The sequence below is a fragment of the Triticum dicoccoides genome, chromosome 5B, assembly GCF_002162155.2.
Source record: "Triticum dicoccoides isolate Atlit2015 ecotype Zavitan chromosome 5B, WEW_v2.0, whole genome shotgun sequence".
Taxonomy (NCBI): Eukaryota; Viridiplantae; Streptophyta; class Magnoliopsida; order Poales; family Poaceae; genus Triticum; species Triticum dicoccoides.
This window is the reverse complement of record NC_041389.1, coordinates 102,196,342-102,221,664: the sequence shown is the minus strand read 5'-3', so window position 1 is coordinate 102,221,664 and position 25,323 is coordinate 102,196,342. Positions and strand designations below refer to the sequence as shown.

Below are 25,323 nucleotides of genomic sequence, written 5' to 3'. Positions count from 1 at the left end.
TAGATCTCTGTCTGTTCGCCGATTGAGCTATGATGTTTAAACTGTGTCTTTTGGTCCGGGTTAACTTCATGTTTATATTGTTTGTTCTATGTTCGTTCGTCTATGTTCAGGAATTTCGTTGTCATCTACATTGTACAACATATGAGGTACACGACTGTAGACGCAGTGATTTGAGGATTGACCTGTCCATGACGCGTGCGCGGACTTATAAGATGTTGGATTTGATATATCCGACTGTAGATGCTCTAGGAAAGAGTAGGTGAGGCAAGAGAGCATGAGGGTGAAAAGTTGTTTTGGCAGACGATCACCTTAAATTCACTCTTTTTTTCTAGAGAAAACCGTAGAGCCTGACTTTTATAAATAAAGCCATCAGGCAGAGTAGCACATCATCACATAGTCTGATATAGGAAGTTTTAGATCCACTCTCAGCGCAACATTGCTAGGTAAGAGATGAGTAGTCAATGAAAGGTACTCTGGTAGCTTTGTCGTGGTAGGATCAGGAGGCATCGGGATTCCATGCGATACAGTTTGTCCACAAGGTCGTAAGATCTTAGCTTACCATTTCGTGCTGAAAACTTCAGATAAGGCTTAGGTTGTAGCTGAAACTGCCGTGGAGTTGAGGTAATTAACCAAGTGCATCAAATCCTGCAGCTTTGTCTGCGCGTTCCACACGGAAAGCCAGCTATATTTGTGGAACTTTGGGTTACTGTCTTTGTGAATGCCCCTCCTGTTGCTTAGCAGTGTTTGTAATTGAGAGAAGGCTCCAAGAAAACGCGCTCTCTTTAGCAACAGTAACGCCTGATCTTCTAACTTGTATTTGATTCTCTCTAATCATTCAAACGTACTCTTGAGTCTGTCTAATACTTTGCATCTTGGTGAACGCTTGTTATGTTACCCTATGATGACCACCTCATGGCCAATAAGGCAACATCTAGGATACTAAATTTTACAAGGGGGTTGAATTTTGGCACTAAAATCGATTTAGATCACGGGGCAATACTCAGTAAAATTCTTGGTGGATGGCTTCCAAGGTGCCCAAAATCATGAAGAACAATACTCCCAAGTTTGAACTAGTGAACCTAGAGATTTGTTGACAATGTAAGGCGTTTTGGTTCCGGGGGTTCATGCTCTTGGGTGAACAGTAACACAAAAAGATAGTGTTTTTTTTCAAAAAATTCTGAAATCTTTTGCGGATGTTTGTGTTAGTGTCGCAAGCATGCTTGATAATTTTCATGCGAAATGGAGCAGCAGTGTTTTGTCAATGAAAAAAACAAATGTGGGGGTGATATTTGGGGTAACATTTGGTGTTCATTTTTCTTTTGCGCGGGCCAAAATGCTTAACCTTGTTGCCTCAAAATTTGCAGGTATCATTTGGATGTGACTAACAACACATAATTTTTTTGTCTTGAGTATTTTGACATTTCAATAATTATTTTTGGGCCCGGGAGCCGAATTGAATTTCCGCATATGTACAAATGTTACGGCAATTAGTTACTTAATTCATGAAGAGACTCAGTTTGATCCAATTTCATGCTCGCGATAACCAGCTTCACTAATACGCAAAGTCAGTGGCCATCAATGCCATCATCCTCCTAATTTCGTCTCCAAACTTGGAACATCATAAGTAAACTGAATAATTCCTCAAATATTTACACCTTCAATTGACTTTAATATGGAGACGTGCATATACATGTGGTGGTAAGTTTAGTGATGAATAGACGGTACATGCCGAATAATTGCACGATATCAACTAGTACAACATCATCATTCGATATCTCGATTTATCTTGGTTCATAAAAGAGCAAGAAAAATGTTGGTTCTTAAAAGAGCAGAAAAGGATTTAGAAGTGCCACAATCTGAGAGATGAAATCTTCATGGGGGCACTGTAGTGGATTTGCTATGATTGGCTTGGAAGGCATGTTGAGCTCTCCTATTGCAGAATCTTGTACTCTCGTAGTCTCACATTGCAAGAGATGTTCTCATGGATCCGGTCGATGTCATGCCCACCTATTGGCATGGTGCATAGTCTGGTGGCAATGAAATTGCCACTCTGTTTGTGCCTCGATCTGGAAGGGTACACCCTTGACAATACTGTTGGTGGCATGGTGCATCTTGAAGCATAGCAACACAATTATCTTCAATAGTTCTCACCTCATCTTGGCTCTCCTACTTGATACAATCAAAATGGAAGCTAGACATTGGACGATGGCGGGTGCGAGGGTTCAGGCTACTTTTCTTCTTGCAGTGACAGTGTGTAGCAATTAGAGGCATCTTGTTGTAATCCCCATGTGTTGTCCTTCTTAGGGCTTCTACAAGCTCTATTTTTATTAATGCATCAAGAATAAAGATTTATACATTTTCTCAAAAAAAACATAAAAGTAGTCTTGGAATTGTAGATGGGTTGTAACCAACGCATGCAGCGCCATGTTGAACATATCTTCCAGCAGAGTTTGCATATACTGGTGCGCATTCAATGTCTCTGTCAGATCAATCCAAACTGAAATGTAAGGCATACAAACATGTTCCGCTGAGATAACATTGGCAAGAGTACATGAATGGATGACGTTGCACAATACATTTTCTTACTCCAAATAATTTGGCAATTTCTATGTTTCTTAAATCATCCAGACTGATCGTTAAGTAATGTTTGTATATCTGAAATAAAAATTCAATGTCGTTCATAAACCATTATGTATGGTCCCTTTCTTGCGGTAATCCATCAGTACATCTATCATTATCATCGGCTAATTAATATGCTTAAAGAAATATTTAATTAGCGACAAAATACTGAGGACATTGGTTGGTACAAAATGTAAAGGCATACGGTTTACATGAATGTCTGCACGCGCACAAGGCATTTAGTGTCGCTCTGCTTTCTCATACTTCATAGAATTTGAAACTTTAGTGACCTAATGAATGGCCATTTCTACATAAGGCGGGGACAAATGTGCTGCATACTTTCAAATGCCCATCTCGGTGATTCATCATGTTATAAACTCGCTCCAAGAATGCCCACTCTTTTAAGACCAGTTAAAACTAACGGTGATGCCTAGTTATCTGAACTTGATGCCAACCTTAGATCGCCAGAAGTGCAAACTTGAGCTGGAGCTCAAGGAAAATTGTGCTCTCTTTAGCCCAAATAACAATGCATATTTTTTAACTGTACTTGACTTTCTTAGATGGTTCCAACGCATTGTAGAGTTAATGTACCTTGGGTCTAAAAGGCTGCATTCGGTATTATTCAATAAAATTGGTGAACTCTGGTCAGGACAAAAGAAAATTGTGAAAATTTATTATACGGATGTCTAAATTCCACATGGTTAATCGCATGCACACAATGTGTAACAAAGTCTTTGTGGGGTGAATCCTAAGCCACCCAATAGCACTACCATTAGCTCCTGGCTTGAAGAACTAGTGAACCTATATGCAGTTGTCGTTCGTACATGAGTGGTGGCAATTTTTCTTAATTTGTAGAGAGGCTATAATTCTTCAACTGATTCGATCCCAACTTTCATTCACTTCATAGTTAAAGTCGGAGTTATACCCAAAGGCATATGCCATTTCCCTCCTACTTTAGTGTGGAAATTTGGAAGTTGAGCTATAGATGACTAGAATATTTATGACTTTAGTTGAATGGATACATACATGGTCATTTTGGGGTAAGTTTCACATTGAATTGGACTGCCAGCGCAAAATAATTGCATGTGATCAAATAGTACATCCTCATTCCATAAAAGAGCAGGTGAAGCAATCAAAATAGATGCAAGCTAAGAGATGAACAGTTCATGGAGGGCTCTCCAGTGCCTTTGGTACGGTAGGCTTGGAAGGCATCAGTATGTGTTATGGTGCAGCAAGTATATTTTGGGCATTTTTTCCCCTATTTTAACTTTGAAATTTCTGATGAAAGTTCTTTTAAGCACTATTGACATATTGTAATGACTGTTGCACCTTTGACCCATGACAAGACCACATAAACTAATTCGAGAAGATATAGGAAACATGCACCAAGGCCAGATCTTTAGTTAAGTGTAGCTTCAGTTCTGCTCATGAATATTCTCGGTCATTGGAGTGCCAGTTTGTACTGAGCTTAACTGTGCAACTTCGGATGGATTGATGGTTTCGTTTTGATGTAATAGGGCAAAGGACTGTCTTCCTCGCTGTGAATTTAAATGTAGTATCGCCTTCCATCTCATCACAATGTGCGAAATAGATGAATATGACTTGAGGGGAGATATTGTTCAAAGTGTAAATTGGAATTAATATAGTTATATTTATCAGGGCGAAGTGAATTTAGCTGCATAATATGCTTTCCTACTCCAAAAGATTTTGAAAGTTATCTTGTTGTAATCATCCAACCAGATTGTTCGGCACTTTTTATATACACGTTCTGTAATAGAAGTTCAATGTTTTCCAGCAAACCAAAATTTGTGGGTTTTCTCTAATGTCTTCATATACCTAAATTTTGTGACAGTTAAGCTTTTAAGAATTTCTTGTTAGTTGATAATAGGCAGAGATCCTTAACAATGAAGCTCTTCCAACATTAAGGTCCAGAAAATTCCGAACCTTATAGACCTCATGACGTGGCAGACTGGTAGTAGTACATAAGGCGATGACAAATGTGAAGCCTAATTTTAGATGCTCATCTTAACGTGGAGATCTCTAGAAGCCAATATCCATCGTCGGTGAGGAGGAGGTCCATGGCCATCAACATCAGGAGTGTAACATATTAATTAACACACTAATATTTCAAATAGTAGGTCAAATGAGAGACATCAACATTTTTTTTAGCCGAGAGAGAGACATCAACATTTTTTTTGAGCCGAGAGAGAGACATCAACATGACTCACAAAAATTGCACTTTCCTTGAAAACGATCTTCGTCACATTTAATTTAGGTACACTCGAACACAGACTATTACCACCAGGCACATAAGAACCCAGTGTGGTGAGGGTGACGAAGATCTCAATCACCGAAGCTGGAACTTATAGTTTGCAAGTCAAAGAAAGAATTTTTCCCAAATTTAACCATAAAACTTGTGTGTATTAGGTTGCAAAATAGGCCAAAAGGAATTCCTTAGCAACGGAAACGAAATTGTCATTTTTTTATGGCTTCCTTTTGGACCAAAAACTCTCGATGAACTTAGCGTTTAACTAAAAATACTGTAATATACAAAGACATTTGCTATCCAACTACTACATTGTGTTGAAATTTGAGAGCTGGCCTAAGGAATCGACTAGAACATTTATGGCTTCAATTGAATGGTATAAACATGCATGTCATGGTGTGGTTAGTTCCACATTAAATTTGATACATGTGCTTAATAATTGCATGGGATCGGTAGGAGATCCTCACTCGATATTTTATCTATACTAGTAAGACGCCCGTGCTACGCTACGGATCAAATAAGATTAGGTGGATTTAAGTTATAGTCAGGAAGCAGTATGTTGTTATAGACAATAACAAATGTATTGAGACATTGACAAAGCGATGTTAGACAATAACAACGTATTGAGACATTGACTGAAGCGATGTTATATTGTTGACATGTACTCCCTCTGTTCCTAAATACAACTCTTTTTAGAAATTTCAATATGGACTATATACGGATGTGCATAGACATATTTTAAAATGTAGATTCACTCATTTTGCTCTGTATGTTGTCTATATTGGAATCTCTTAAAGAACTTATATTTAGGAGCGGAAGTACATATCAAGCATGATCAATCATATGGTTTCCAATCAATAAATCCTTTGATCGAAGCCAAACATTTTCTTCTCCGACTTCGCCTAGCGAGAAGATTTGTTGTTTTCCCTACTCACCTTTCGCATTGCTCACTCTATCCTGTATCAAGAAAAACCAACCCACACGCATGTGGCAACTTGCGATGGCTACTAACTTCATATTTGGGCCCTAGTCCAATGGATTAAACCTGCCACCTACCAATGTCGTGCATATGTCATACTATCATTATATGATGCAGCATGCCGACCATCACCAAAAGGAGAAAATCGGTTATTTGCCACTTTGAACATCTGGCTTCGCAAAAATGCCACCATCAAGACGAGCTCCCCAAAATTGCCACCCAGATCGTGGACACTTTGATTACCATGCCATTATCCCTCTTTTACTAATTTTTATTTTCATTTTCCTTTTAGAAGCAACGAACAGGACTGTAGCGCCCCTGAAGCTAGCTGATTATGTATCGGGTTGGACCTAACAGGAACAGAGCGCTACCCTGCTCGCGCTGCTAGCCTGGTCACCGTCGCTCACCACTCAGGCCGTGCGCCGTCGTCGCTGGCCCCACCCGCCCACTTGCTGGTCCGCCGTCGCCCACTCATGAAGACCAGAATCAGTATGAGCTATTGGGAAGACTACGTTCCTTCTGAATCAAAACGTTCATGCTGCTGAATCTGAAGGAGCTAAGGATACATAGTTGAGTGTTGAAACCTTGTGGTGGATTCTGAACTTGCGAAACAACTCTGGCCTGAGCAACAGAAAATTATTCATGAACATACAGACTTCTTGATCTGTAGTCCTCACTGAAGCCTGCTCCAGGATTTATTTTAGCAACAGAAAATTGTTCATGAACATACGGCCAATTCTAGATCAATAGTCTTAACTGAAGCGGCTCCAGGACTTATTTCTCTGCAGAGACATATACTGAGAGAAATTAGTGTGATCTCTTTGAAACAAACGAACACAAGAATAGACGCAGTGGCCTCATCTTGCTCGTCAGTGACCCCTCTGCGAAGCTGCCTTCTATATTCTGAAATCCGCAGGAAAAATCAAAATCAGAGACATGTTAGAACGAGATTACCTCGCTAAATATGCACCTAATCGACGGCAGCTAAGATGGCACCGATAGAGAAAGGGACCTCATTCCCCTTATTAGCAATTTCAGGTCTAGATCTTCACTTAGCCAAGGTACGTCTCGTCTTCTCTTTCAGTACCATCCTCATTATCTACTCCTTTCTTTCATTATCCTAATGTCTGCTTCTTCTTCTCTTCCATTATCCTCATGTTTTATTTCCTGTCCTTCAAGTTCAGAGTTCAGACATCCTCTTGATAACTGAATCATCTTTTTCTTCTTTTTTCATCCTACAGAATTACTGTTCCTGTTAGTACTTGCAGGTTTCAGAACTTGCACGAATTTATACCACAGTCCGCACTCAGGAAACCTTTAAATTTTTACATGCTGCCATAATAAAGGGATTTTTACTAAATGCACAGCTATGGAAAGATCCATTTTCACTTGGTCAGGTAATATCAGAAGAAAAGTCAGCAGCTTAGGAAAATAAATCAAAAGTGTGTGCATTTGCTGGTATAAATGCTTGAACAAAATATCATATTGATTACAATACAATGTAGGCTAAAATCACCCCGACGGCAACATCCTACAGACCTGAGATTTCGAGACTGGGGCTTCCGTATGCAGCACGATAGGGAAAGACGACACCTACCCTCAGTGCACCGTAGGCATCGGGACGAGCAGGTCGCCACTGGCAGATATCCTCGGTGGCCTACTCATGGAGGAAAAACCCGTGCTAAACTCCATTGCTGGCAGCACAAAAAAGGGACGTCGTTGGAGCTTGGAGGTTGAGAACCAGAGACAGCAAGGGATGAAGGGAATCAACGCCATCAGAGAAAACAAAGTAACTTACAGCCTAGCTCATCTTCCTTCTTCACTGAAGCACGCCGATCTGTGCACCCGCCGGTGAGAGGAAGAGTCGTCGTCCACGAGACGATGGTCATGAGGAGCACTATCGCCAATCCATGGCTTTGTGAGCCGCATATAAGTCCCGAAGCAAAAGACGGAACCAGGGGCGGGTTCGGTGCATCAGCCGGGGGTACCCCGTGCTCCCCTTCCTTGAAGCTGCCACCAGCACCAGCCTACGCCGGAGTGAAGGAGCAGCTCCAACAACTTCGTTCAATACAGTCCGCAGCTGCCGGTCGTCCGTGGTGACCGGATCTGGGAATCCCTCTCCACAAATCCCAACTCCTGTACTGTACACCCCTTCACCGATCAAACCTCTCCGGATGCCTGGATCAGAGAGAGACCAACCTCCCTAGCGCCGCAGCGCCATCAGAGGGAGCACCGCCACGACGGGGAAGGAGCCGGAGGAACCTCATTCCACTACGTCGAAGTCGCCCCGCCTGCCCGCCAACGCCAGAATTATGTCCTAAAACACCATTATCTACAACCGCGGCGCGGCCGTCCGCAGTCTCGCCCACCTCCCAGAGCCCGACGGCGGCCCGCCGGAAAGACCCCTCTCGCGTCGCCTGCCCTTTTTTCACTGTATAGTCGGGAGAGACCGAGAGACTTCCACCCTGCAGTGACGTTGATGTTTAGTTTAGGAGCGTACTCCGTACTCGAAGCTTCCGTTTCTTCCGCGAGAGATAGTCCGTCCGACATGCGGGGGCTCGGGGACAACTCTTCTGGATCTCAGCCTTACGTTTTGAATCGGACGATAGAGATGCCACAAAGGCAGGCACACCATCATCACGAACTCCCTTTTTTATAGGAGTAGAGATATATTGATCCATCAAAGAGCAGATGAAAGATTCAGAAATGCTTCAAGCTGAGAGATGGACAGTTCATGGAGGGCAATCCAATTCCATTGCCGCGGTGGGCTTTGAAGGCATCGGGAGCTCTTCTATTCCAATTTCGAGCTTCCCTACTTTAATATTGTTGTTTTGACTTTTGAATTCTCTGGTAGAAGTTTGACTAAACACTGCCTGTTGCAATACAAAAGGGCATACGTTTAATTGTAAGTAAGGTGGCTGGATGCTTAGGAGTTTGTAACGGAATCCGGATGGACGCATTTGCAAAAAGAAGTATGCCGCAATGTTTGTGACGGACTTGGAGGGCGGTTCAGGTAGAGTGTTTGTGCGCCAAGCTGATCTGGTTTGGCTGGATTGTCGCGTGTGCAGTAGTGCCTATGTGGCCGTTGTGTGTGAGAGGCTGAGTTGTAGCTACGGAGTGAATATGTTTTGGTTCACTGGACCTGCTTCTGTATTCTTTTACAGAAATTAGGTGGCCTTCCTCCTTGAATCTCAAATGTGATAGATGGACACATAACTCTTGAGGGAACATATTGTTTGGAGTGGGAGATTGGAATTTATAATTTTTTTTTTTGCAAAATAAAGGTTATAGCTGCATAACATGTTGTTCTACTTCCAAATAATTTTGAAACTGATCTAAGTTTTCCTGGTCATCCAAACATGTGCTTAGGCGGTACAAAGAACAACAAATTAAAGGTAATAAAAATTACAACTATGTATGTGGACCATGTAGCGACGACTACAAGCACTAGAGTGAGCCGAAAGCGCGCCGCTGTCATCGCCCCTCACTCACCGGAGCCGGACAAACATTGTTGTAGTAGACAGTCGGGAAGTCGTCGTGGTAAGAACCCATAGAACCAGCACACCAGAGTAGCAATCATCGCCGATGAAGAAAGTCGTAGATCAGAAGGATCAAACGTGTAAACACCTAAACGAAGACGAACAGAGACCGGATCCAAATAGATCCACCGAAGACCAGCACCGACCGAATCCCGCAAGATCCGATGGAGACAAACCTCCACACGCCCTCCGACGATGCTAAACGCACTATCGAGACGAGGATAGAACATGGGAGACATTATTCCTACTGAGGGACATCACCGTCGCCACACAGCCCAAACCAAGACGCGAACTCTAACAAGAACGAGAACGGGGTCCCTCCCGCCAGCGGGGGGCTGAGATCCTCCGCACCTCCATGGCTTAGAGGCCATCGGAGATGGGATTGACCGTCGGCGGTGCCGACGGGAGGAGAAGAACTTTTCTTGTGAAAAAGGAAAGAGATAAATTGTGATTTACAGACGGATAATAACCTATGATTAATATTTAGGAGTATGTAGTCCAAAAAACATCCTTATAAATGAATTTGTATGAACAAGGATAGGCACCCGAAAATTTACAAAAAAGGGTATAAATCTGCACGAACACAATGAATACTGGTAGTGGGAGAAAAATATTGTGAGATGTCGACCAAGGTACCAAAAGACGGTCATTAACTCATGGCTTAAACTAGTGAACCCCGCAGTTTAGTACTGCCTCCGTCCGGGATTTTTAGTCCCCTAAGCAGCTTAGAGGGTGCTTGGATACAAGGGACTATTTTTAGTCTGACTAAAAATAGTCTCTTTTAGAGGCTAAAGTTCCAAGCACCCTTGACTAAAGAGAGACTAGGACTAGTTTTGAGGCTAAAATCTTTTAGTCATGGGAAACCTACTAAAATATGTATTAGCTCTCTCTCTCCTCATTTAATTCCTCTCCTTAGTTTTGGATTGGAGGGTTTGAAGGATAATAAATGCTCAATAACTAGATTTTAGTCTCTTTAGTACTTGGATCCAAGCATGGGTGAGACTAGCAAGTTTTAGTCTCACTGCTTTTAGTCATGGGACTAAAACGTATCCAAGCATGCTCTTAGGCGCGTCCGGAATTAAAAGGCCGCATGCAAAGCATCGCATGCTTTCAGTTGGCTTGTACCTGGAGTAATTATTGCAAACACATCGATGCAACAAGGTGAGCGAATACTAGTGTGCCTGCAGCCAATGCAAGCGTTTCGTTTAGTCAGCCGGCCCAGCACATAGCAGACAACGAATTAATGAGGCACAAAGGCAGAGGAGTTTTGCTCACTATGGTTGGTCACTCTTGTGCAGATTACTACGAGCTGACACGTCTTGGTACCAGCGTTTCGGTTTGCTGGCTTTTTAAATCCGGACGGAGGTAGTAGTATATATGCAGTTTCATTTATGATGAGTTGTGGCAATTAGTTGTGCAGATTGTAAAGGGACCCAGACTTTGTCGACTGATTTGAACCCAACTTTTTCTTAGTTTATAGTTGGATTCAATGAAATCCAACGGCATGTGCAATCTACCTCCTACTTTAGTGTAGGGATTTGGAAGGTGAACTGAATAATTGACATATAATTAACATTTACGGTTTGAATGGAACGAATATATACACAGCCATGATGTGGTAAGTTCCACATTGAATTGGACTGCAGGTGCCGAATAGTGGCATGAGATCAACTAGTACATCCACACTCCATATATCAATCTATTTAAGTCCATAAAAAGGGCAGTTGAAACATTCAGAGGTGCTGCAAGAGAGATGAACAGTCATGGAGGGCACTCAGTCCAGTGCCTTCTCTACATTAGGCTTGGAAGGCATTGGTAACTATTGTGTTGCATGAAAATGAACCTTTCTGATGAAAGTTGCTCTAAACACTATGGACTTATTGTAATGGTTGTTGCATCTTTGAACCGAGAGAAGACAGCATAACCTAATCGGGACAGACGTAGGGAACATGCGCCACGGCAGGATCTTAACGTGACAATGAAGTTTTGTGGACATCAGAGACCTTGTGAGGTGGTGGACGGGTAGTGGTACATAAGGTGGTGGCAGTGCAGGCTAATGTTAGATGTGTATCTTAACGTGGTGATCTCTTGAAGCTTCTATCCATCATCTATGAGGAGGGGGTCCAACAAATTAATTAGCACACTGGTATTTCAAATATGACTGACAAGAACATGACTCCCAAAAATTGCACGCCAAGAGTTTCTTTGATTCAAAGCCATCTTTGTCGCATTTAATTTGTTTTCATTTGAACACGAGACCATTACCACCGCCACACATGGACCCACTTGCTGGCGAGGGTGACAAAAATAACAAATATCTAGCGATGGAACATACTGTGTGCAGGGTCAGAGAAAATAATTGTAACAAAACCACAAAACATGTATTAGGTTGCAAAATAGGCTAAAAGGAATTCCATGGCAAGGGGACCAAAATTACGAACTAAAATCGACAAGAGGACAAGTAAAATTTCGAACTTGAAAAGGGAACTAAAATAGGAACTTAAATCGTTTTGATCAATGTAGTGACCATGGTCATGTACAACCAACCGTATATTTCAGTGCAGTTGGGCGTATGTGTTGTGGATACCTACCAATAATCTAGTACACTATAAAGGCATCTTCAATAGACGGTCCATATGTAAAAATAACCAACTTTTGAAGCTTCAGAACAAAAAACGCTGCTCCAACAGATGGTCCATATGTAAAAAAAATCACATCACCACCTCCTAGAGATGTAAAATACAACATTTCGTGATCCAATTTGAAGATTGGAATTTTTTTTTTAAAATGCAAAAAAAGGTTAGCTGCATAACTCTTGAAGGAACATATTGTTTGGAGTCGGAGATTGGAATTTATATTTTCTAATTCTTTTTTTTTGCAAAATAAAGGTTATAGCTGCATAACATGTTGTTCTACTTCCAAATAATTTTGAAACTGATCTAAGTTTTCCTGGTCATCCAAACATGTGCTTAGGCGGTACAAAGAACAACAAATTAAAGGTAATAAAAATTACAACCATGTATGTGGACCACCTAGCAACGACTACAAGCACTAGAGTGAGCCGAAGACGCACCGCTGTCATCGCCCCTCCCTCATCGGAGCCAGGCAAACCTTGTTGTAGTAGACAGTCGGGAAGTCGTCGTGCTAAGACCTCACGGGTCGCCCTGATAGTTGATGAAAATATTCAAATTACCGGATCGATAAATGTTTAGATTTCTGTGATTATTTTTTACGCGTAGTTGTTATATATCAACAACTTATTACACAGAATTCAATTTTTTAGAGCGAGTTGAAGGATTAGGTTTTATTAGCGGAGAAGAAGCAGTAAATTGGGGCTTATCGGGACCGATGTTACGAGCTTCTGGAATACAATGGGATCTTCGTAAAGTAGATCCTTATGAGTCGTGCAACCAATTTAATTGGAAAGTCCAATGTCAAAAAGAAAGGGATTCATTAGCTCGATAGTATGAGTTGGTGAAATGAGGGAATCCATCAAAGCAGACCGGTTGGGAAAAAATTGTGATCGACTTGTTCATTGAAAAGACACAGTTTTTGGGCAATAACAAACTCACAACTTAAAATATTAAATCATGGGACGCTTAAGGCACTTTTGCCCTCCTTACACGTCCAGTATACATACATACTATCGTTCAACGATAGATTAATGAGATAGACACACGTTCAAATCATACAACAACAATAAGACCTTTCAAGTGCTCCTCCACTTATTTAGCCGTATTAATGTTGATGCATATCTAGACCGATCGACACCTACACATTCATGGATAGTGCATCCGATCATCACGAGCAGTTGCTGGGCACAATGAGGCCGCACTTGCCGGGCAGCGCCATAGCACGGTCCGCATCGATGTGGTACATCCTCAGCCATATGCCGGCGATGCCTTTGTAGCGGCAAATGCACGATAGGTTGGCCTTCCCAAGCGCGGCACAACACTCAGCCGACGGACTGTCTATTGGGTTTTCCACTGCAGCCGCAGGCTGGCAAAGCTTGAATTCATCATTTGACATGCCACAGATGCCATGAACACCCTCTATCGCGGTGAGGGACACCACCAGGACAAGCAGCAGTGCTGGAACCAATGCCTGTGACTTAGCCATGGATGCTGGTATTTGTTTTCTAGTGGATTGCTATTGGAGATTTTGGTCTTAGCTAGGTTTTGCCTTCGTGATGTGTGAGAGAATGTTTGTGTAGGGCTCTATTTATAGAGAAAGGAAGCTATGTTCATGAAATGTATTCTACAGCAAGCAAGCAATTAGACACACCAAGTGCTCCTCGCATGTAGAAGCACTATCGTCTGATCATGCAAAAAAATCTGTATGAAGTCGGTGTTGAGCGATAATGACTACCATAAAGCAAATCTACTGGTTTCAACATAGGCGCAAACATCTCCATAATGCAACATCATGACTCAGGAGTATGCCCCAAAGACCAATTCGTCGCAGTGATAGAAAGTGACTCTTCAATTTGCCCGGCTATAAACTTTTTGCACTGAAAATTAAGAAAGAGAAGCTTAAGATAACATTTCGAAGATTGAATTGTTTAACTGACCAAATAGTTTAAGACAGCCACTGAAAACTCAGTGTTGTGTGTTTTGCTGCCAAACTGTAGGAATGGCGTCATTAGCTATCGCAGACCAATTTGCTAAACAAGTGTTTTGCCTTGTATCATGTGTTTACAGTTCAATAAAATCCACCCTTTGTCAAAAATCATGTGTTTACAGTTATTTTGTTTTCGAGAAAGAGGGTCATGTTTTCTATCTATAACAAAAAAATACCAATCTTGGCCTATGGTCGCATATTATATGTTTTAGATTCTGGAAATCTTCAGAAGTCATATATTTGATAGTACTACAGTTCCGCGATATTGGCCTGCTTCTGGTTAATTAAATAGGCAACAACGTTTGCTAACTTGGAGCCTTCCACATTTGACGCATGCACCCACTATAGTTTGATATACTTTCTTCAGAATTCAGACTATAGAAAGATCAGCTTGATCTTGGCCGCTGGTTGGTGCTAGCTTTTGCGGGCTTTAGCTCAGTACTGCTGCTAGGGGAACAGCTAGACACAACGCGTGACCAGTGGCGGCGGCGGTGGAAGACGAGCTCAGCCAGGTCGTGATTAGCATGATAACATTTTGGGGCATGGATATTTGGCCGGGATGTCGACCGGCACTTGAGAATTATTGAAAAGCGCACATTGTTTATGCCAGTAAAGATATTTTGCTGCCGACCATCACTGAGATGTGCTTACTGTATGACATCAATTGATTCACAGTGTATATTTTTAGAGAAATGGGACTTTGAACTAACGAATCCATCAACCGGCCAGGATTACAACCATACCAAACTAACATAGAAAAAGAACAACACGCCAAGATACAGAGGTGCAGGAAAGCAGCTAACAAAGAGCAGCTAACAAAGCCTCGCATGCTTCAAGCAAGAAAGATGCACAAAGAACATGAAGCTGAAGACGTTGAGGCCCTCTTCTACAAATGAAGCACCAGGGACTAGGAACATGCCGGCTCGGGAGGAGAAAGCACGACCGGCACAAACAGGATATGCCATCTCCAAACAACTAAGGACACCAACATGACACAACCATCCAAATTCCATCTACGAAGAAGGCGCCCGTGCCTCCTCGCCTAGCTCAAAAGGCGCCATGTCATCGGAAGATGGAGATGTTCCCCCTAGAACAGGAAAACATTACTAGAAAAAAAAGAAAAAGAAAATCTGAAATTTTGGGGCCGGTATCAAACTTGGTCGACTGGTCTACCGACATGTGGATTTTCGTGAAGAAATAACATCCGTGGTATTCTAGGCAAAAAGGTCAAAACCGAAGCTATAAAAAACACGTTTGAAGTAATAGTAAGATCCGACTTTGTTTTCTTCGCTAAGAATACCATGGGTGTCATTTCTTCGCAAAAATTCATGTGTGAGTAGACCAGTCGACCAGTTTGATACCCCAAAATTTCAAAATTCTTTTATATATCCTAGTATATTTTTCTGATTTTACTATTCACGTGGGTGCACGTGGAACCATGTTCACCTTGGTATTTTTGCTAATTATGTTGGTTAATTGTTTTCGCGATTACAAGGTAGAGCACAACAGCACTCGCGCATCCACACCACCATGCACAGATACCTTTGGAAATTAGATTGTTTCATCCGTAGAACACCTTTCTTGTATTTGTAAGGTGATCTGGCTAATCATGAGATGCATATTTCTATGATGATATGTATCGCTAAATGCCTTGCTCTTCCTATGAAGCTCCAGCTTGTGCCGTTGCTACCTAAGCTTCATCTTGTTTTCTTTAGAACCTCGAAAGGGCAGGGGTGTTCCTGCATTTCATTAAGAATAACTGAGCATTATATAGCTTCAATTTGGTCATAACTCACAAAACATAATTTTCACTACTGGACCTATGCCTTAAAATCCTCTAACTTTAACAACTTCGGCCTGTGGTAAGAGTGGTAGGGAATACCCCGCATAAGGCAACAAGATAAGAGACGTCCCCCGCAAAAATAAACAAGGTAAGAGATGCCTACTGTATATTGCTTTTTTTTTTTGTAAAAGCAACCAGCAACCATATATGTGCAATGCACCTTTCTTGCAATATACTCCCTCTGTCTCAAAATATAAGACTTTTATCATCTTATATTTTGAGACAGAGGGAGTATATTGCAGATAAAATAGAACTAACATAATACATATGTTAGAAAATTATATCTAAAATTTAAATGTACCCATCATTAAATTTGGTGTTTTCCCTCACAAACCATCAACCATCATTAAGCATGGTTAAATCACGAGCCAAAAGCTAGCAATCAGGACGTGATCAGTAGGTGTTGATTCTGAATTAATAATAATATAAGTGTGCAACTAAGAGGTTATCCCATCCAACTACAAGGATTTGATTTAAATCATGAGCGGCTGATGAGAGAATTATGGATGGCTAAGATCTATAGTATCCCATCCAACTAAGCTTACTTTAGCATGAAGTAGATTGTGCTTTCTTATAAAAACAAGTACTAGATCAGTAGATCTTATACTTATTCGAGCATGAGTTTCATCTCCAGTCCAGTAGATCTTATACTTATTCGAGCATGAGCTTCATCTCCAGTCCAGTGTTTGTGTTGAGAAACAAGATGAAGATGATTGACTACAGTTATTCAGTAATTTACATTTTCACAGACAAAAAGGGAACTGAGATATGAAAGAAAATAAACAAATAAACAATGGTGATCCTTCCATTATATACTTTAAAAAAAAGCAGATAAAACATACCTAGCCAAGCCTTCTTCATCAGACATGTCTCATCCTACATAATTTCATATCTGGCATCTCATCCTCACCTACAGCCTACAACTAAGGCCTCCAAGATCCAATAGTATCTTTATCAAGCTGTTTTTTGGTGGACAACAGAAATCCAAAGATCAGATTCAGAGCAAGAGACACAAGTGATCTGCAGATGCATGGAGTGTTTGTAGTCATTACTTACTGCACGTTAGATGCTGACCCAATGTGATCTAGGGCCGGTACATCAGCAAGTACAGTTGATCAACACAGCATTTGTGTAAGATGGTGCCAAACCTATGAGTGGAATCGTGTAGCTTAAGCATATAAGAAACATATAGTAGGTACAGACAGAGCCGATATGCAACTGTAAGAAACATGTATATATAGGTAAACAAGGGAATAATTTGGGCAGGAAACTTGAGAAGCACATTACCTTCTTCAGATTATTAAGCAAGGATTGCTTTTCTTCATCTGATTCACACTATTTCTTTCTCGTCCAGGAAATACTCACACCACTGTTTCAGTTCAGGGTTATGCCTGATCTGTAGCTCCCTCAGAGCGCTATGATGTTGCATGCATCGTGGTAAAGACTTGACTAGTTGGCATCCCGAGATCTCAAGTCTTTGGAGAGAGATGAGATTGCCGAACCACTCCGGCAGTGATGAGATGTTGTCGCAGTGACCCAAGTGCAGCAATCGGAGTGATGTAAGGTGCTGCATGCTCTCCTGCAAGGACTTGAGCTTAGGACAGTAGTTGATTTCCAATTCTTGAGTGCGGTGAGATTGCCAAACCATTTCGGCAGTTCCACCAAATTGTGGCATGCAAACACAAGTAGCGACCGAAGGGAGGCAAGGACTTCAATGCTTCCTGGTAAGCTACTTAACTCATTGCACATGCGGAGCTTTAACTTGCGAAGGGTGGGAAGATGATAGAGCAGCCTCCAACCATTAGGCTTGACATGGCAATCTGATATTTCCAAACAAGTCATCGAATTGGACAGAATTTCTGCATGTCTTTTAACCTCCCATGATGATACTATAATATCATTAACCTCTATGACTCACTCCGCAGCTATAGGCGGGCATGGTTTCACCATCAACTTGTTGCATCCATGTATCAGCAACTTGTGAAGGTTAGGGAACATGACTTCTTCCCTTTTATCATCGCCCTCTATTGATACTCTCGTATACCAGACTTCCAGATTATCCATGTCCTGCATAACAAATTTTGTCAACTTTGTGAATGCATGATTACCACCACAGAAATTCTTATCCAGTTTCTTGATGTTTGGCAATGCACGCAGAGACAACTCTTGCAAATTAGGTAACCGACCAAGTGATGGTAGCTGGGTGCATCCCTGCAAATTATGCAGCTCTATTCTGGAAAGGTTTGCAAGATATGTAGCAGAGCATATCCAACTTGGGAAAGTGATGCCCATGTAACCTTGGAGAATAAACTGTTCCAAGGTGGTTGGGGGTAGGAGCTCCCCAAGCAAAGACTCATCATCCACAAGATGGTCGACGACATTGCCAGTCCAAGAGAGGAACAACATGGAAAGCCTTGATTTACATGCCAGGTTGACTTTCTTAGCTTCTTCCAAACTCACCACATCTTCAAGAAATTTTATCTCAAGCTCTTTAGCATCTACACCCTCAAGCTGCACAATATTGCTGGACACACCACCAGACATGTTATACACAAAAAACTTTGGCAATGACATCAAACCATTGGCCAGTGAGGATCGCTTGATTTGATCTTCGATAGGTGGGAAACAATTCTTCACAACTAAAGATTTAAGGTTTGGCAATTCAAGAATTTTTTGTGGCAATTTTCTTAGGGAAATGCAACATGAGATATTCAATGTGTGAAGCATTTTGAGGTTGGCAAGAGATTCAGGAAGAACAGAAACAGGGCACACTGAGAAGTTTAGGTATTGCAGGTTGAGTAGGTTACATAGGACTCAAAATAACATGTCAAAGTAGTAGCGTAGCTCACTGTGGTGCAAGGGCATGTAATGCATGAAAGCTTCTAAGTTTAAATGTTGCAATTTGTTCAGATTACCAAATGAATCAGGCAATCTAGAAAGATTGGAACAGTGTGATAAATCCAAAAGGCTTAGTTCTTGAAGGTTACCAAAGAAATTTGGTAGTTCTTGCAAACTAGAACAATAAGATAGGTCTAGCTTTTCTAAGGAGACAAGGTTATAGAGGGAATCAGGTAAATCATGAAGCCTAGAACACCTAGATAGGTTCAGCAGCCTTAGCTTCTTAAGATTTCCCAGAAATTTAGGTAGTTCTTCCAGTTTACAACCTAAGAGGTTTAAGTTCTCTAGATTCAAAAGGTCACAGATGGAATTGGGCAATGCAGAAAGGCTGGAACAATCTGCCAGGTTCAATAGCAAGAGACTTGTAAGGTTGAAAAAAAAAACTCCGGCAAGTGCACAAGGTTTCCACAACATGATAAATCCAGATGTGCCAAATCTTTAAGGTTCCCGGTTGACTTCGGCAGCTCTGATATTTTGGTAGAGCCATGTATGCTCAAATAATGTAATTTCAAGAGGCTTGTAATCCACATAGGAAAATCTTTATCACATAATAGTGAAGCATCAAGGTACCTCAAATGAGCTAATTGACGAGTTGGATCCGTCAACTTCCTCACAACACATCCAGTTAAATCCAAGATGCGTAAGTTTTTTGTCAATGAGAATGTATCGCCAGGAAGTTGTTTTCCACCACAATCCCTGAAATGTAGTGACCTAACCTTAACAGACAATGACTTGCAAAGCCTTTTATCATAGCTAACCACAACTAAATGATGACAGTTGTCACTGGGTGAACTACTTTGGCTTATAGCATGCAGATAAAATGCTTCATCACCAGCAACTGATTGTGCCAAGTCATGCACCAAATCATGCATGCTCAGTTCATGTGAATCTTTGGCGTGCTCATGAGTAACCTAAAAAATATATAAGGTGTGTAAGAGCAAGTAATTACTAATTACTCCCTCCGTCCGGGTTTATTAGGCCTAAAGACAACTTCTCTTAGACCAAGACACATAGTAATTTGCTCACATTAATTCTTTCATTCCACTCCCAATGCACTCTCTCACATGCATGCAGCCAATGAAAAATCATGCATGAAGTGTATTAGTTTTCCAGCCATGGCACCAACAACAATGGCTGTCAATGCAACCAATGAAATGGTTGCGTGCATGCACATTTCCAAAGCGGAGCCTTATAAAAGGGGACATGCTTGTGATGCTGAGAGGCCTAATAAACCCGGACGGAGGGAGTAGTAATATTTCAATAAACAAGCTCTTATATCAGGTGAAGGTTGAACCAAATTTGTTTATACTGGATGAAACAAATTAAATAGTACAAACTCCACCACCCATTATTAGAAATAGAAACTCATCTGTAGTGGGGTATGACTTATGAGATATTATAAATGGTTGGAAGTACGTAAAAGCGTGCAAAACTGTCAAGTACACACACGAGCATGGATGCTTTCACACTCACCATGGAAGATACCGAGTTTTGAAGAAGAGATGTTGCCAAGAGCTCTCTTAGATATTCCTCTGCTTGTGCTTTGGGAGACAAGGTTGGTAGGGATGGTTTAACGAAGTCAGGAGCCATCCACTGTTGAATTAGTTTGTCCTTATCTATGGTGGAACCTTTTTGGAAGATGGCACAGTAGGCAAAGCATGGTTTCAAATAAGATGGCATATGTTCATAACTCAACCTCAACGACGGCAAGACATCAATGTGAGATGAACATTGATCCCAAGTGTTACTATCTCTGGCAGCTTTCCAGAAGTCAACATTTTTATTACGAAGCATGGATCCAACAGCATGAGCTGCCAAGGGTAAACCTTTGCACTTCATAGCAATGTCTCTTCCAATAGCTTCTAGCACATCCAGATCTTCTTCATTCGTCCACTGAAAAGCAATTTGTTTGAACACAGTCCAGCAGTCATCATCCGATAAAGGCCTCAATTTATAAGGACTAACTGTAGACAATTCCTGTGCAATTGCTTCAATACGAGTTGTTACAATTATCCTAACCATGCTCCTCTCTTTTCCACAGTTCACCATTAATTTCAGTTTGCGCAACAGTTCAATGTCACTCTCCCACAAGTCATCCAGCACAATTAAGCACTTCTTGCCACTAGAAATTTTCTCTAGCTGATTGTACAGAGACTGCAGATCATCAAAGCCATCAGCAGTCCCTTCAAATTGAGATATAACAGCTTTTACTATTCTTAGCAGATTAAACTTTTGGGAAACATGTACCCATGCCATCCTCTCAAAATCTTGCATTCTGCTATCACTGAAGACCAGTTTTGCCAAAGTGGTCTTACCCATTCCACCAAGACCAAGGACGGGAAGAATGGCCGTTTTACTTTCGGACTGCAATAGAGTCCTTACTATCTCCTCTTTCTCTCTTGATCGACCAACACTTGTAAATTCATCATCAATACATGCTATTGTTTCCCTTTTGGCATATGTATCCTCAATAGTTGAGCTGTTATGGAAGGTGAAACCAAATATATGGCATTTCTCTTCCACCGCCTTCAGTTTCTCCTTTAGCTTTTCTATCTTCTTAACCAAATTAAGTTTTGCAAAAACCTGTTGAAGGTTCAGGTTATCACTGTCAGCACATGCGTGTTGTAAAAATGTTTTACTTAACTTGAGAGAGAACAGATATGATGGCAGGATGGAAAGAATTTAGCTTGATACTGAATTAATTTTCCACAATCAATAATAAGTGACACTGACATGTTCACAGACCCACAGGGTTCTCAACTTCGAAGAAATATATAACTTGAAATAACAGTGTACATAGTAAAGTAGCTAGTAGCAATTGGTACTTTGGTGGTAGTAGCATGGGATTGCAGTTGCATAAATTTGGAATAGCTAGTTAAATATACAGTTAAATAAGGTTTCCTGCCAATTTCTTATTTCTATCAGTTTGCAGTTCATCCTAGAGAGCCACTCATTCTGCAATAATTAAATATGTACTCCTAGATCCGGCACAACCCTTTTTGTGAAGATTTGGTACTACTTCATTGGCATGGTTAAGCTATGAAAAGGGGAAAGGGCGAGAGGGCTCGTGTCTCTGCAGACTGCATGCCGCGTACCTTCCACGACGGCGGCGACGACTATTCGAGAGCGCCGGAGATGTCGCGAGCGACGGCCTTGAGCTGCTGCAGCCACAGAAGCACCGCCTCCTTGTTCCCGGACCGGCCCTCGGCGTCTCTCAAGCCGGCCTCCAGCAGGACAAGGGTGCTCCGCATCTCCTCGAGGTCGGGTTTGCAGTTCCTCCACAGCCTGGCCATCGGGCTGCCTGCGGCCGCCGCAACACTCCGGATGGCCTCCTTAACAACCACCGACGCGACCATTGCCTCCATGACCGACAACCACGACCCAGGGACAAGGCGCACGCTCTCTCTGCGCAGTAACAATGGCGGATGCAGACTTCTCTTTGAACTTTCTGGTGTTGATTTTCTTGGATAAATTGGATCTTTTGCCACACTTTACTTCTCCATTTGATAATTTGCCCCCCGAAAGGCTGCCGGATGGAACCGATGCCACTTGCCATTGAGACAATGATGGGGCAAATCATCAAACCCCATGTAAACTAAGGCAAAAGATCCAACCCCGGACTTTTTTGTGCGTGTGCGCGTGATGCAGTAGAACTAAAACAATAATACAACTGCATGAAAGCCACCGAAAAAGGTTATGATTCTCAACAACAAAACATCACCATTTTTTGCGAATATAAAGAACAAAACATCACAAAAGGTGTAAATAATTTATTCACTTATGTCGCGCAAGTCGCATTATTTATTCTCATCGAGGTCTTCCGAGCGGATGCCGAGATGTGAAAGTATTCCCTCAAAAAATCATTCTCAAGGAAAGCTCAAGAATTGTCATGCTAAAACAAATATATTTGTCATGTTATTATTTTATAAAAAAATCATGTTGTAAAGAAAAGATTATCATGCTAGTAGAAAGATTGCCAGAAATTTGACATTATGCAGCAGAGTAATTGTCACATGTATTCAAGGGCATTTCACATGTTTAAATTGCTCTTTCACAAGTTATGCAACAGAGTAATTGTTTAAATTGGTCATTCGAAAAATTTAAATTTCACATGTATAAATTGCTCTTTCAGAAAGCTTAAATTTAACATTATGCAGCAGAGTAATTGTCAATCGTTTTCAATTGCCAACAACTATGGTAGTCATTATCTTTCACATGTTTAAGTTGGCTTATCATGAGTTTGGCATGATAACATTTCATGGCATGGATATTTGGTTCGGACACCGACCGACATTTCAGGATGGTTAAAAAGTGCACATTGTTTATGCTAGTAAAGATATTGTTGTCGACCATCACTTTGAAAGAAATATGCCCTAGAGGCAATACTAAAGTTATTATTTACTCCTTAATTCATGATAAATGTTTATTATTCATGCTAGAATTGTATTAACCGGAAACTTAGTACATGTGTGAATACATAGACAAACAGAGTGTCACTAGTATGCCTCTACTTGACTAGCTTGTTGAATTAAAGATGGTTAAGTTTCCTAGCCATAGACATGAGTTGGCATTTGATTAACGGGATCACATCATTGGAGAATGATGTGATTGACTTGACTCATTCCGTTAGCTTAGCACTTGATCATTTTAGTTTACTGCTATTGCTTTCTTCATGACTTATACATGTTCCTATGACTATGAGATTATGCAACTCCCGATTACCGGAGGAACACTTTGTGTGCTACCAAACGTCACAACGTAACTGGGTGATTATAAAGGTGCTCTACAGGTGTCTCCAATGGTACTTGTTGAGTTGGCATAGATCAAGATTAGGATTTGTCACTCCGATTGTCGGAGAGCTATCTCTAGGCCCTCTCGGTAATGCACATCACTATAAGCCTTGCAAGCAATGTGACTAATGAGTTAGTTGCGGGATGATGTATTACGGAACGAGTAAAGAGACTTGCCGGTAACGAGATTGAGCTAGGTATTGAGATACCGACGATCGAATCTCGGGCAAGTAACATACCGATGACAAAAGGAACAACGTATGTTGTATGCGGTTCGACCGATAAAGATCTTCGTAGAATATGTAGGAGCCAATATGGGCATCCAAGTTCCGCTATTGGTTATTGATCAGAGAGGTGTCCCGGTCATGTCTACATAGTTCTCGAACCCGTAGGGTCCGCACGCTTAACGTTCGTTGACGATATAGTATTATATGAGTTATGTATGTTGGTGACCGAATGTTGTTCGGAGTCCCGGATATGATCACAAACATGATGAGGAACTCCGAAATGGTCTGGAGATAAAGATTGATATATGGGATAATAGTGTTTGGTCTCCGGAAGGGTTCCGGAATTCACCGGAAGGGGTTCCGGATGTTTCCCGGAATGTTTGGGTACGAGAACACTTTATTTGGGCCAAAGGGGAAAGCCCACAAGGTTTTTGGAAAAGCACAAAAGGAAGTTTTGCAGGGTCCAGGGGCTAGATGCCAGGTCCCTGGCCTCTGGGTCCAGACGCCGGGAACCCTGGCGTCTGGCCCTGGAGTCCGAGAAGGACTCTTGCCTTTCGGGTGAAACCGACTTTGTGGAGGCTTTTACTCCAAGTTTCGACCCCAAGGCTAAACATATAAATATGGGGGCAGGGCTAGCACCAAAGACACATCAAGAAACACCAAGCCGTGTGCCGGCAACCCCGTCCCCTCTAGTTTATCCTCCGTCATAGTTTCCATAGTGCTTAAGCAAAGCCCTGCGGAGATTGTTCTTCACCAACACCGTCACCACGCCATCATGCTGCCGGAACTCATCTACTACTTCGCCCATCTTGCTGGATCAAGAAGGCGAGTACGTCATCGAGCTGAACGTGTGTTGAACGTGGAGGTGCCGTACGTTCGGTACTTGATCGGGGCAGATGCTACGTCTTGAGCTTGCGTTGGTTTTCTTTGAAGAGGAAAGGGTGATGCAGCAATAGTAGCGTAAGTATTTCCCTCAGTTTTTGAGAACCAAGGTATCAATCCAGTAGGAGGCTTCTCAAAAGTCCCACGCACCTACACAAACAAACAAAGAACTAACAACCAATGCAATAAAGGGGTTGTCAATCCCTTCACGGCCACTTGCGAAAGTGAGATCTAATAGAAATAGTATGATAAGATAAATATATTTTTGATATTTTATAATATAGATGCAAAAAGTAAAGATGCCAATAAAAGTAAATTGGAAGCAAATATGATAAGAGATAGACTAGGGGGCCATAGGTTTCACTAGAGGCTTCTCTCAAGATAGCATAAGTATTACCGTGGGTGAACAAATTACTGTCGAGCAATTGATAGAAAAGCGAATACTTATGAGATTATCTAGGCATGATCATGTATATAGGCATCACGTCCGCAACAAGTAGACCGACTCCTGCCTGCATCTACTACTATTACTCCACACATCGACCGACTCCTGCCTGCATCTAGAGTATTAAGTTCATAAGAACAGAGTAACGCATTAAGCAAGATGACATGATGTAGATGGAGAAACTCATGCAATATGATATAAAACCCATCTTTTTA

General features: G+C 41.6%; 2 protein-coding genes and 1 long non-coding RNA gene across 4 annotated transcripts; all 3 read right to left on the bottom strand.

Moving 5' to 3' along the window:
- Window positions 1–6,166: 6,166 nt before the first annotated feature.
- On the bottom strand, window positions 6,167–8,344 carry LOC119305241. Of its 2 annotated transcripts, none has more exons than XR_005148591.1 (3): window positions 7,663–8,344; window positions 7,404–7,558; window positions 6,167–7,099 (listed from the first exon to the last, which is right to left on the bottom strand). It is a non-coding gene; the product is annotated as an uncharacterized LOC119305241 (long non-coding RNA). The 2 variants fall into 2 exon arrangements; XR_005148590.1 differs by having other exon boundaries at window positions 7,462–7,558.
- A 4,609-nt stretch (window positions 8,345–12,953) lies between these two features.
- On the bottom strand, window positions 12,954–13,580 carry LOC119305240 (putative lipid-transfer protein DIR1). The gene has a single exon (XM_037581815.1). It carries the CDS (start codon window positions 13,520–13,522, stop codon window positions 13,205–13,207), a length of 318 nt encoding a protein of 105 aa, XP_037437712.1. The 5' UTR covers window positions 13,523–13,580; the 3' UTR covers window positions 12,954–13,204.
- Window positions 13,581–17,032: 3,452 nt separating this feature from the next.
- Window positions 17,033–22,207, bottom strand: LOC119307613 (putative disease resistance protein RGA3). The gene is made up of 3 exons (XM_037583688.1): window positions 21,860–22,207; window positions 20,238–21,347; window positions 17,033–19,675 (listed from the first exon to the last, which is right to left on the bottom strand). Exons 2-3 carry the CDS (start codon window positions 21,081–21,083, stop codon window positions 19,112–19,114), a joined length of 1,410 nt encoding a protein of 469 aa, XP_037439585.1. The 5' UTR covers window positions 21,084–21,347; window positions 21,860–22,207; the 3' UTR covers window positions 17,033–19,111.
- Between the last annotated feature and the right edge of the window lie 3,116 nt (window positions 22,208–25,323).

Coding starts and splice junctions, on each gene's coding strand:
- LOC119305240 (XM_037581815.1), bottom strand. CDS start 13,522: ATGGCTAAGTCACAGGCATTGGTTCCAGCACTGCTGCTTGTCCTGGTG.
- LOC119307613 (XM_037583688.1), bottom strand. CDS start 21,083: ATGGGTAAGACCACTTTGGCAAAACTGGTCTTCAGTGATAGCAGAATG. Junction 19,676..20,237: donor AAAACTCGGTATCTTCCATG/GTGAGTGTGAAA, acceptor TATATTTTTTAG/GTTACTCATGAGCACGCCAA.